This window comes from Haliotis rubra, unplaced genomic scaffold (genome assembly GCF_003918875.1).
Source record: "Haliotis rubra isolate DU_JTF1 unplaced genomic scaffold, ASM391887v1 Scf29, whole genome shotgun sequence".
Taxonomy (NCBI): domain Eukaryota; kingdom Metazoa; phylum Mollusca; class Gastropoda; order Lepetellida; family Haliotidae; genus Haliotis; species Haliotis rubra.
Window position 1 is genome coordinate 244,060 of NW_025766957.1, and position 12,876 is coordinate 256,935.

General features: G+C 36.2%; 1 protein-coding gene across 1 annotated transcript in view; it reads left to right on the plus strand.

The window, feature by feature from the left end:
- Window positions 1-12,876, plus strand: part of LOC124281768 (myelin regulatory factor-like) — a 99,857-nt gene that overhangs the window by 69,192 nt on the left and 17,789 nt on the right. Inside the window, 3 exon segments of the mRNA XM_046717741.1 lie at window positions 5,092-5,168; window positions 10,539-10,791; window positions 11,701-11,825. Of these exon segments, the coding sequence (XP_046573697.1) occupies window positions 5,092-5,168; window positions 10,539-10,791; window positions 11,701-11,825 (455 nt within the window).

Consider the following 12,876-nt stretch of genomic DNA (forward strand, 5'->3'; position numbering starts at 1 on the left):
TGCTATTTGCAGATTTTGGCATTTTTATTTTTCCCGGTTTCCATGGAAACGATTTCAGTACCTTTCAACAGATCTTGCCAATATATTAGGCACATTTCAAAATGGTGCTGTTTGCCATTTACAGATTTTTGGCATTTATATTTCTCATGATTTCCATGGAAACGATTTGGACTTATTTTAAAAAAATGTCAAGCTGGACTTTAAGTAACTGTCAGATGATTTGTTCTTTCAAATATGTGGGTCTGGGGGGATATGTCATCTTCTGATGACTCTTGTTACATAAGTCAGGAAGAGATAAAAATAGTGGTTAATTGTATTGGAAAATTAAGTCTCATCCAAAATAATAACAAAAGACTTAGAGATATTCATTCACTTTTACCTTTATTTGAAACCAGTAACTACTTTATTGTACAAAAGTAATGACATCTATAAAAAGGATGAAAAACAGATAATATCAATACTAACAACAGTTAAGCCCCCCCTAATTTATTCTCGTTATTCTGAAACTAATGAATAAGATTTCTGTGTGAAGTTTTGAAGCAGCACATTTGAGTAGGTGAATGATCTGAACATCTTCCTGACATATCTTCAGTAAGACAGCTCAGAGAAATGCCTTAAGGCTACATCCGTGTCTGTGGTATACTTATGTAAAGTGTAGGTGTGAGGACATGGGAGTGATGTGTCGGTTGGTTGCACTGTCTCGCGCTACCAGCCCCCACTCTGTCTCCCGTCACAACGATGAGGGCGGACTGGTACCACCTAGTACCTGGCATCCACAGAAAGCCTCGCCTCTAAATCTGTGAATACATCATTTCAATTATATTATATTCATGTCAAGAAAAGAATTATGTAAAACTTTGTTAAAATTATATTTGTTCATTTTTAAAGTTAATTTTAGAATTTTTAGAATTTTTATTCATAATTTTCATTTTCAATTTTTTATATTGGATGATATTTAAATTGATTTTAAAGGATATATTTGGGTTGAAACTGAGCTGAAGATAGATGTTAAAGATTTTGCAGATGAAAAGCAATTCAAATTGTGCATATGTTGCGGAAAAAAATATTTGAGGAAAAATTTGTTTTCATAAAATCATAAACAAACCATTCAGCATTCTTTGTTTATTTTGAAATTGATGTTTTCTTGGCTGAATTGAATGGTTCCATGGTGTATAGTATAAATCTGTAATAATGATAAATAAAAATATTTGAGAATATTTTTTTCATAAAATCATAAACAAACCATCAGCATTCTTTGTTTATTATGAAATTGATATTTTCTTGGCTGAATTGAACTGCTTCGTGGTCTACAGTAGGAATCTGTAATCAGTGAGAGGAAGTGCGAAATATCAAAATAGAACATCAAGACCTCCAAGAATGACCTCCCTGGCAGGTACTTGTTTCGAACTGACAGTACCATAAGTGTCAAAATATCACCACGTACAAGAGAAAGGAGCAGAATAGGTGCGAACCATCTTCAGCCCCTGTCGTGATCCTACGGTGTAGAGTACAACCCCTCTCCCAACGGCCATGTGGCATACACGTAACATTTGGAGATGGGTACGACGTTCAGGGAACGGCTTCTTTGCTAGAACGCCATTTGATAGTGTTTGTCACGTTTGGAGCCACACACTCAAAGCCAAACGTACACAAATGGAAAGACAAGTTGCCTTGACGACATATTTATTGAAGGTTTATACAGTGTTCACATGAAAAGGTTGCTGTTGTCCCCGGTACAGCCCCAGCCTTGAGACTGCAGCTATGGCTGCTTCAATTTACACTAATTGGTGATCTTACTTTAGGTGGGGGGGGACTGACTCATTGCTCAAAAGTATGCCTTCCCTTACAGCGTGGGTGTCGCTAATATGAGTTTGAGGCATGTTGATTTAAGTGATCTGTCACTTAGAGACTGACAGTATTAATAATAATAATAATAATATCTAGATATTTCTATAGCTAGTATCCTGTTTAGTACCTGCTCAGAAGTCAGTAAGATACCAACAATAATGCTAGAAATATGATATATATTTGCAAAATCAGTGTGGTAGGATGATATAAATAAAGGAAATAGTTCTATGAGAAGACTAATAATTAATTAATAATCTGTCCTGGAGAAGGATATTAGTAACAATAATCTAAGTCTTGTAGAAGGATATTAGTAATGATAATCTAAGTCTTGTAGAAGTATATTAGTAATGATAATCTAAGTCTTGTAGAAGGATATTAGTAACGATAATTCAAGTCTTGTAGAAGGATATTAGTAACGATAATCTAAGTCTTGTAGAAGGATATTAGTAATGATAATCTAAGTCTTGTAGAAGGATATTAGTAATGATAATCTAAGTCTTGTAGAAGGATATTAGTAATAATCCAAGATAATCTAAGTCTTGTAGAAGGATATTAGTAACGATAATCTAAGTCTTGTAGAAGGATATTAGTAATGATAATCTAAGTCTTGTAGAAGGATATTAGTAATGATAATCTAAGTCTTGTAGAAGGATATTAGTAATGATAATCTAAGTCTTGTAGAAGGATATTAGTAATGATAATCTAAGTCTTGTAGAAGGATATTAGTATATTAGAAGGATATTAGTAACGATAATCTAAGTCTTGTAGAAGGATATTAGTAATGATAATCTAAGTCTTGTAGAAGGATAATAATCAAAGTCTTGTAGAAGGATATTAGTAATGATAATCTAAGTCTTGTAAGGATATTAGTAATGATAATCTAAGTCTTGTAGAAGGATATTAGTAATGATAATCTCAAGTCTTGTAGAAGGATATTAGTAATGATAATCTAAGTCTTGTAGAAGGATATTAGTAATGATAATCTAAGTCTTGTAGAAGTCTTAGTAATATAATCTAAGTCTTGTAGAGGATATTAGTAATGATAATCTAAGTCTTGTAGAAGGATATTAGTATTAATCTAAAGTCTTGTAGAAGGATATTAGTAATGATAATCTAAGTCTTGTAGAAGGATATTAGTAATGATAATCTAAGTCTTGTAGAAGGATATTAGTAATGATAATAATCTTGTAGAAGGATATTAGTAATGATAATCTAAGTCTTGTAGAAGGATATTAGTAATGATAATCTAAGTCTTGTAGAAGGATATTAGTAATGATAATCTAAGTCTTGTAGAAGGATATTAGTAATGATAATCTAAGTCTTGTAGTAAGGATAGTAAAGTCTTGTAGAAGGATAATCTAAATCTTGCTTGTAGAAGATATATTAGTAATCTAAGATAATCTAAGTCTTGAAGGATAGAAGGATATTAGTAATGATAATCTAAGTCTTGTAGAAGGATATTAGTAATGATAATCTAAGTCTTGTAGAAGGATATTAGTAACAATAATCTAAGTCTTGTAGAAGGATATTAGTAATGATAATCTAAGTCTTGTAGAAGGATATTAGTAATGATAATCTAAGTCTTGTAGAAGGATATTAGTAATGATAATCTAAGTCTTGTAGAAGGATATTAGTAATGATAATCTAAGTCTTGTAGAAGGATATTAGTAATGATAATCTAAGTCTTGTAGAAGGATATTAGTAATGATAATCTGCCTTGTAGAAAGAACGATTTTAGTAATGATAATCTTCCTTGTAGAAGGATATTAGTAATGATAATCTGCCTTGTAGTAAGTAGTAATGTATGCCCTGTATCGAGTGAGTGATTTTACTTTTACACCGCTTTTAGCAATATTCCAGTAAAATCACGGCGGGGAACACCGGAAAAGGCCATCACACATTGTACCCATGTGGGGAATCAAACTAAGTCTTGTAAAATTATCTAATTGTTTATAAAAACAATCTGTCCTGTAAAAAGATATGAATAATAACAAACTGTCTGTTACATAGATTATACATAGTACAAGTCTTTTAAGGTGATTATACATGATAACAACTTATTCTGCAGGATGATATAGATAATAACAATCTGTGCTTTAGAATAATATTAGTAATGATAATCTACATTGTAGGGTGATGTAAATCATAAATTTTCCTGTAAGATGATAAAACTATTTATCTCTCCTATAGGATAATATATAAACAACAAACTGTCCTTTAGGATAGCAGGGGTGGTGGGGTAGCCTAGTGGTTAAAGTGTTGGCTCGTCACGCCAAAGACCCGGGTTCGATTCCCAAAATGGGTACAATGTGTGAAGCCCATTTCTGGTGTCCCCCGCCGTGATATTGCTGGAATATTGCTAAAAGTGGCGTAAAACCAAACTCAGGCAGGCAGGCCTTTAGGATAACATACATGATAAAAATCTGTCCTGAAGCATGACATAGATAAGAACAATTTGTTCTTTAGGATGATATATAAATAATAACTGTCTTGTAGAGAGATAAAAATATGTCCTTTTACGATGATATGAATGATAACAATCTGTCATGTATAATGATATGATAGCAATTTGTTTTGTAGAGAGACGTTTAGAGTCACAGTGTGTCAAATGGGAGGTTTTCAACAATAACTGATTAAATGATTTTAACAATAAGATTAATTTTAAACTGTTGCCTACTTTGTTCTTGATCCTATTCACCTGAAATCAATAAGGATTGGTATTGTGCTGACAAACCTAGAAACATATGTGTGTGAATCTTGGATTCAAACCCAAGATCATAGGTTTCTGGTGCATCTAAGGGATGCGACTCTGCAAATACATTTTCCTTAAACAAATGGGTTGCATGTTCTCTTCTTGAACCAGGTGTGTGATTGAGTACATATTTCATAAAGTTTGTATTGTTTTTTTTTAGTTTTTTGTTTAACTCCGCACTCAGCAATATTCCAGGTATATGGTGGCGTTCTGTTAATCTGTTAGTCTGGATGAGTCACAATCCGTTGATCAGCTGCATGAGCATCGATCTTTGCAATTCTGATGCGATGACATATGTCAACCCAGTCAGCGAGCCTAATCCCGTTTATCATCTGATACGACAAGCATGGGTTACTGAAGACCCATTCTAACCAGGATCTTCTTGTGTATCAGTGTATAAAGGCCATTCTTGGTGTCCAGTCATTGTTTTTGTTGTTGAAATATTGGTGTATCTGCTTATAACCGCATTCTTTCATTCATTCATTTTCCAGATCGCTACCAGATAGCCCCCCAGATTCAGGGTCTGAGCCATATTCTCCCCCAGATGGCAACCAGCACAATATGCAAGGTGAGTTCAGAGTTACCTCCCTTGTATAGTTTCAGATGCACTTGTTCAGAAAGCATAATGCCATGATTTGTCAGCCAATCATATACTGGGTAAGAGGTTGTGTTGGTTTACTCCCATGTTTTGTGCTTCCCTTCATCTGTTTCCGAAATAGGTCAAAGGTTTTCTTCAAGTTACGGTACAATTATATTTTGATCATTATGTCTATTAGTTATCTTTTCATTCAAATTTATAAAAGTACTGGGTTTTAGGCCTTATTTGTGTTGTAATTTCATTTCATAATTTACGAATCGTTTCGCTTCATTTTTATTTCACCTAAAGTCAACTTTTGTAATTGCTCAATTCCTAATTTTTGTATCAACCCCACATGGCACAAAAAGTAAACAGTAGCTGCAACACAGCCAACTTGTCTGTCATTTATTGACCTTTGTATGGTGTAACAGACATCATAACAATTTGTAGAGATTAGTTTTAATAATAGTACAAATGTGTAGGTTTATTTTAGGTTGATAACCAATTGTCTGTTGTTTTTTGTTTTGTTTTTGTCACACAAACTATCATCTGGATATTTTACTTTTCACATATTTTAATAGCCCAGTTTGTTTTTTTATAGTTCAAGTTGATAAAGTGGGGCAGTTATTTTGATCAGTGAAATGTAATACCGAGATTTTGAATATGTTTAACTTGTCTGACTGACGCTAAGCTGTTCTGAGTGGTGTCTTTGTTTGCCGAGAACTTGCTGAGATGTACTGACTCAAGTGTGCAGTTCAAATTCCAAGTGTTCAAATACTCTCTACACCATTACAAGTCTTCACATACTCTCTGAACCTTTACATTTGTTCTAAAAGTGGTGTAAAACTTTACTCTATAACTCTACACCATTAACTGTGGTGTTTGTATACTCTCTATGTCATTTGCAGTGTTCACATAGTCTTTAACCATTACAAGTATACCTTTCATACAAGTGTTTGCATACTGTCTACAGCATTACAAGTGTTCACATACTCTCTTCACTACCACATGTGTTCACATGCTCTCTACATACCTCAAGTGTTCACATACTCTCTTCACAGTAGAAGTGTGGACATACTCTTTACACCATACTCCCATCACAGTAGAATCGTGGACATACTCTCTATACCATACTCCCTTCACAATAGAAGTGTGGACATACTCTCTACACCATACTCCCATCACAATAGAAGTGTGGACATACTCTCTACACCATACTCCCTTCACAATAGAAGTGTGGGCATACTCTCTACACCATACTCTCTTCACCATACTCCCATCACAATAGAAGTGTGGACATACTCTCTACACCATACTCCCTTCACAATAGAAGTGTGGGCTCTTCACACCATACTAGAAGTGTGTACATACTCTCTACACCATACTCTCTTCACAATAGAAGTGTGTACATACTCTCTACACCATACTCTCTTCACAATAGAAGTGTGTACATACTCTCTACACCATACTCTCTTCACAATAGAAGTGTGTACATACTCTCTACACAGTACTCTCTTCACAATAGAAGTGTGGACATACTCTCTACACCGTTTCTCTTCACAACAGAAGTGTGGACATACTCTTTACACCATTAGAATACTGTGTTTTACTGTAAATATTAAGAAAGGAAATAAACCATATGTTTACAGATATAGAAATACAATAATCTTTGTTCTCGTTCAATCATGATTAAAACTGAACCTAAAGTAAAACTTTAGCATCATGGGCAGAAACAGATGGGCTCAAATCCCATGGCTTCTGATTATAATCCTCCTGCTAGGAGGATACGTAAGTCCCAAAACTTTCAAAGTCAATTTAGCTCAACCATGCTTTTTAGACGTAGAATATTTGTAATTTTGAATTATGGCTAAATTTCCCTACCATCCCCAGCGGCTGTGGGGATGGTGATAATCCAGCTAGGGACCATGCAGGTAGCAAAGGCACTGTAAGTTCCCATGGTCCCCCTAGTATGGTGATCTACCTTCAGTTGCTGGCAATCTATAGCCCGATTTTATATTGTGTTATTTTGAAATGATTTAACATTTTACACTGAACTCAAACTAAGTTTTAATTACTTTGTGATAATCTAGTCGTTATGCTGTCCTTCGCTGACAGGTTTTCAAAAAGTATAAATATATCTATTCTTAGTACAAAACATTTTGTCGTCACGATAAGGCTGAAATATTGCCGATATGACGTAAAATTTGAACTCACTCACTCACTCTGATTATGATCCAATGTTTGTTAGCAAAATCCCTGAGCTCATGGGTTTCACCAAAGTGGTAGACATTTAAAACCTGCACCTTTGGAATTATCTCCACATCAAGAGGGCCATGATACTGAAATTCAGTTTGATGCAGCATTAAACCAAACCAACTCATCCACTCGCCTTTCATATTTCTACTTTGTTTATGTTTATAATAAACAATAGCAAGATAAACATCAGCAGGATATTTCTGGTTGTTTGATGTTCCCTGTCTGGAATACTGGCATTAAATTAACAACTATCTCCCCCATCTTATAAGGCCATAGGGCATGCAAGGAGATATTGTCTCAAGATTTTGGCCAAGCCGTGAGTGGTACGAACCCTGGAATGAATCTCGTACACAGGACTATGCTTGTCTTCAGGCATTCTTACAAATGCAAAATGGGCTTGACAATTTCGACTTTGTTTAAAACTCTTTGAGAGCAAGATCATACCACAGTGACTGCTATTAAGTGAGAACAGTAATGCTTATGCACTTAAGAATCCGCATTTTGGATAATGCACAGCGTCAATGTGGGCAGTATGCAGGTAAGGATTGTTTCACCTTCACTGATGCCTGACAAATCTGGATAGCCAGGCGAATAGGGGAGAAATGACATTAAAGTTTGTTTCAATCCCTGTCATGTGAATTAATCTCGGATGTCGTTGACGTTTCCCGTGCCATACACCTTCTCTCATTTTCACAACAGTGTTTGTGTATTTTAATGTTAGAGGCATTTCAATGAAAGGGAATTATGTTTACTTAACATGGATGAGGGCAATGGGGTAGCCTCGTGGTTAAAGTGTTTGCTCGTCACACCAAGACCCAGGTTCGATTCCCTACATGGCTACAATGTGTGAAGCCCAGTTTTGGTGTCCCCCGCCATGATATTGCTGGAATATTGCTAACATCGGCATAAAACCCAATTCACTCACTTAACATGGATGAGGATATTAAGATAAAGCAGTTTTCTTTGTTTTGTCATGATTGACAGGGGCAGTGGGTTAGTGGGTTAGCCTAGTGGTTAAAGTATTCACTTGTCATGCTGAAAACCCAGGTTCAATTCCCACATGGGAACAGTGTGTGAAGCCCATTTCTGGTGTTCTCCATAGTTTCGCAGGTTTATTTCACTTGTTGTTTAAAAAAAAGCTCAAAGAATTCGATTCTTGGGCACAATTTTCAGCTTGGGTGTGGAATATTGCAATATATAACTAAAAAACTCAGTCAGTGTATTAGTTAAAAAGCTCAAAGAATGAGCCAGCTTGATGTCTAGTGTTAAGCATGTTAATAGGGGTGTCATGATACAAACACATTAATTCTTCCATATTCATAATTAGCAGGGGCAGTGGTGTAGCATAGTGGTTAAAGCGTTCGCTTATCACGCCGAAGACCCTGGTTCGATTTCCACATGGGTACAATGTGTGAAGCCCATTTCTGGTGTCCCAGAAGACTTGGTTTGAATAGTATATATTGCTTTTCACAAATTTTGCAAAGGTGAAACATCAATTAAAAATTTATCATTTTTAAAAATGATCTTGTGTGTTTGTGATAAAACTTGTTTCAAGGTTTATTTTGGGAATTTCAACCCTTACAACAACCGAAATTGGCATATAGATCAAGAAAATCTTTCAAACACGTTTAACTGTCTCACCTCTCAAAAATTGTTTTTAAGTCAGTATTGCTCAATACCTTGATTTGAGTGATTGTCCAAGGCAAGGTAGCTGAATAACTGGTTTGTCATATGACGAGAGCGACTAGAGAACGCCTACAGGTGAGAGGTAATAAAGGCGTTATATCCTGCCCGATATTATTATTCATAACAACACCTGCATTATGATAAAGTCTCTCTCGTTTCTACAAAAGTCGTACCAGGAGCGAACTGGGATTAACATTTAACACAGAATAATAGTTAGAATAATCATCTGTTTTGAATAATCTCAATTTTGTGGGGAACTTTTGATGTAGATGTGTGGATATTGTTGCGTATTCTGTAATTGGAGCTGTGGTCCCAGTGACATGGGATGTTTAAATATTTTGGTAAATGTAATGAAAATAGAGAAATGTGGGGGGTATCTTTACTTTTGGCCCAAGATGATGAAGGGCAAATTACTTTGGGGAGGATCTCAGCTTTGAGGGAACTATTTGCTCAAATTCTTTTTAAGCTAAAAATTGGTTGTAAAATTTGACAATATCTTTAAAAATATTCATGTTTGCATTAGTTTAAAGCTTACATGCAATGCAAAACACAACTTTGCAGATTCTGATACCTTTCGGTATGGACAGTAACAAATTATCAAAAATGCAAATTCAACTTATAAAGTTGAAAAATAACGTGATGAAAAAAATCCTGCAAAATCGGAGTTCAAACAGAACAAACCAGCTAGGGTGAAAAGTGGTTTCAACAGCTGTGCTGAGCGTATCGGCAAATGAACCAGCCAATGAAAGGCTTCGTTACACTTAAGTGCACACCCACCCGCTCTGACTGGGTTCAGTATCCCAGGTGCTTCGTTTCGAGGATAGTAAACCCAAGTACAAACTATTGCACTTTTGAGTTGCGATTATACGCTTATAATTTTGTTTATTTGTTTTTTCATAATCAGCCATGTATATTATACGACATGAATAAATGATTATTATTTTGTTGGTATGAGTTTTGTGGTATGGGAATCAAACCCGTGACTTCCGCATAGCAAGCAAACGCTTTAACTAGTGGGCTACCCCACCACCCCCTTCCATCAATGACCTCCCATCCTTGGGTGGATATTGTTCAAAACAGCATTATACCCTCTTCTTTAGTCCACTGTTGTGACATGACTGGAATAATGATAAATGCTGCCTTAAAATCCAATTCAACAGGCTCATTATGCGACCCTGTGGGTACTCTTTACATAATTTAAACAGCACTGCAAGACAAATATATGCTGATTGTGTTGAAGTGTCTATAAGGAGACAATATAGACAATCAAATAACATACGAATAAGTTTTTTTTTCAAAATTCAGGGTGGTGTGTAAATTGTGAAACTGCCATTATTCCTCAATCAACCAAAAGAGGTAAACCAGCTATCTTGATATTGTTTCAAATAGGTTGTAATTGTGTTCTTGTTTTTTTCACAGACCCCAAGCCACATTCGATGGTTCCTGTAACCACAATCCCTGGCCCGATGTACCCACAACACAGAACCCACATCCAGATGCCAGGGAAGGGCCCTCCTCCAGGACCACCCCCAGGGCACCTACCAGCCTACATGCACGAGCCCCCCAAGCTGAACCACCTGCCCGCCACACAGCCGCCGCCTACACCTCATCCTCACCCCCACCAGATGACTCCACCTCACAGCCACCCTATAATGAACTCCCACTTTGGCAGGTGAGGTCTACGTCAGATAGGGCTGATTATTGATATTGATAATAAAAATCGATAATCGTTAACTAAATATTGATAGATTATCGATAAATATCGCAGAAGTAACTTTGAGCAAAAAAAGCCTTAAAAGCCTAGAAATGCAACAAAACAGCGTCCTGAACATAATTTAGAAACATGAATAAAAACTTAGCTTTGTGTATTGTGTGAGTGAATTAAAACTTTATTCTATCACAAAGGTTTATGTATGATATCGATAATAATTAATAATTTTTCCAATCAATGATATTTCTGATCATCACTCATTTTAACCATCCCTAATGTCAACAATCGTATTTTGTGATCTGGTACCGTATCTCAAGCAGAATATTCCTATTGAGTAGTGGCAGAGATGAAATTAAATCAAATGCTCAAGGCGTCGTTAAACCCAGCTCACAGACTCTTTAAGAAGAGTGTGAAAACAAATTACACAAAAGTAAATGATGTCTGCCTTTACTTCTTTGAGTAATATGTATACATGAGTGAGTGAGTGAGTTTAGCTTTATGCCGCACTCAGCAATAATCCAGCTATATGGTGGCGGTCTGTAAATAATCGAGTCTGGACCAGACAATCCAGTGATCAACAGCATGAGCATCGATCTGCGCAATTAGGAACCGATGACATGTGTCAACCAAGTCAGCGAGCCTGACCACCCAATCGCGTTAGTCGCCTCTTATGACAAGCATAGTCGCCTGTTGTGGCAAGCATGGGTTACTGAAGACCTATTCTACCCCAGATCTTCACAGGTCCACTGAGTTTGAAGGAATACTGATCGCTTAGAACACTTCCTAATGTACAAATGGTTGTTATGTTTCATAATTGGAATTGGCTTGGTTGTCATTTTGCTAATATCTGTATGTCTATTTCCATGTCAGCATAAGTAACCTTCAAGGTCAGCCTACGAAGAAGCGCAAGTATCCCGACTCCCCCAACAACACAATGATGACCAACATGCTCAACGGCATGAACAGTATTGTCAGCATCAAGCAGGAACCAGCAGGTACAGCAACATCGCCGTGACTGTTATTGTAATGAGTGATGTTATTGCCCACATGCTAAATGCCATACACTGGCTTATGATCACTAAGATATCCTTGTGGAAGATTGCTTAAAGACAATGTGATCTATCAATTTATTAAGCTTTGGATGGTACAAGTGATCCCATGGTTAAGTCCCTTGGTAGTGCCAGGATCTACTGATATGGTATAACTATGATCCTCTGTCTGTCAGCACTGTACCCTTCTTATAGGTTTTACCACTGTCAATTTAAAGAAACTATTTCACACCACACTTCTCTAAAAATACATAATGCATTTCTAATTTATTTGAAAAAAAAATGTATTTAGATTACAATATTGAATTAAAAAGTTAAAATAAATTAATGCAACGTTGCATTAAATCGACTCTCTACCGTCCGGACATTATTTCAAGCGAACCCCATACATTTATGTCCCTTGGAGCACTCTTTATGAATATCATATGTACAACTTGTTATTGAAACCAGTTTGGCAAACACCGACAACACCGCGTGCGACACTTTTCAATATACGGAACAATTGTTTACGTTCCATATGTGGCAAGTGTTATTTGTTTGGAAGCTGTTCACCTCAAAGTTTCAATTATCGATTTCAGTCAAGTTGTAAGGGATAATAAGTCTTTTATTGCATCAATAGGAAGCTTAAGTGAGTGTATATGCCCCATTAAGTGTAATATAGGCCAAAATATTGTCAAAAATGTGTGAAATTGTGCCTTTAAGATGGCAGAAGTGGAACCATAGTTATGTACCTTGGTAGTGACAGGATCTACTGATAATTCCTTTGTTGGCACTATATTAGAGATTGTAGGTTTTGCTTTCCAAGACATGCACAAATCCAATATTCCCTCCCACATTAAAAACTTTACACCATGATATGACTGAGTGAGTATGGTTTAACGCCGCTTTTAGCAATATTCCAGCAATATCACAGCGGGGGACACCAGAAAAGGGCTTCACACATTGTGCCCATGTGGGGATTCGAACCCAGGTCTTCGGCGTGACGAGCAAACGCTTT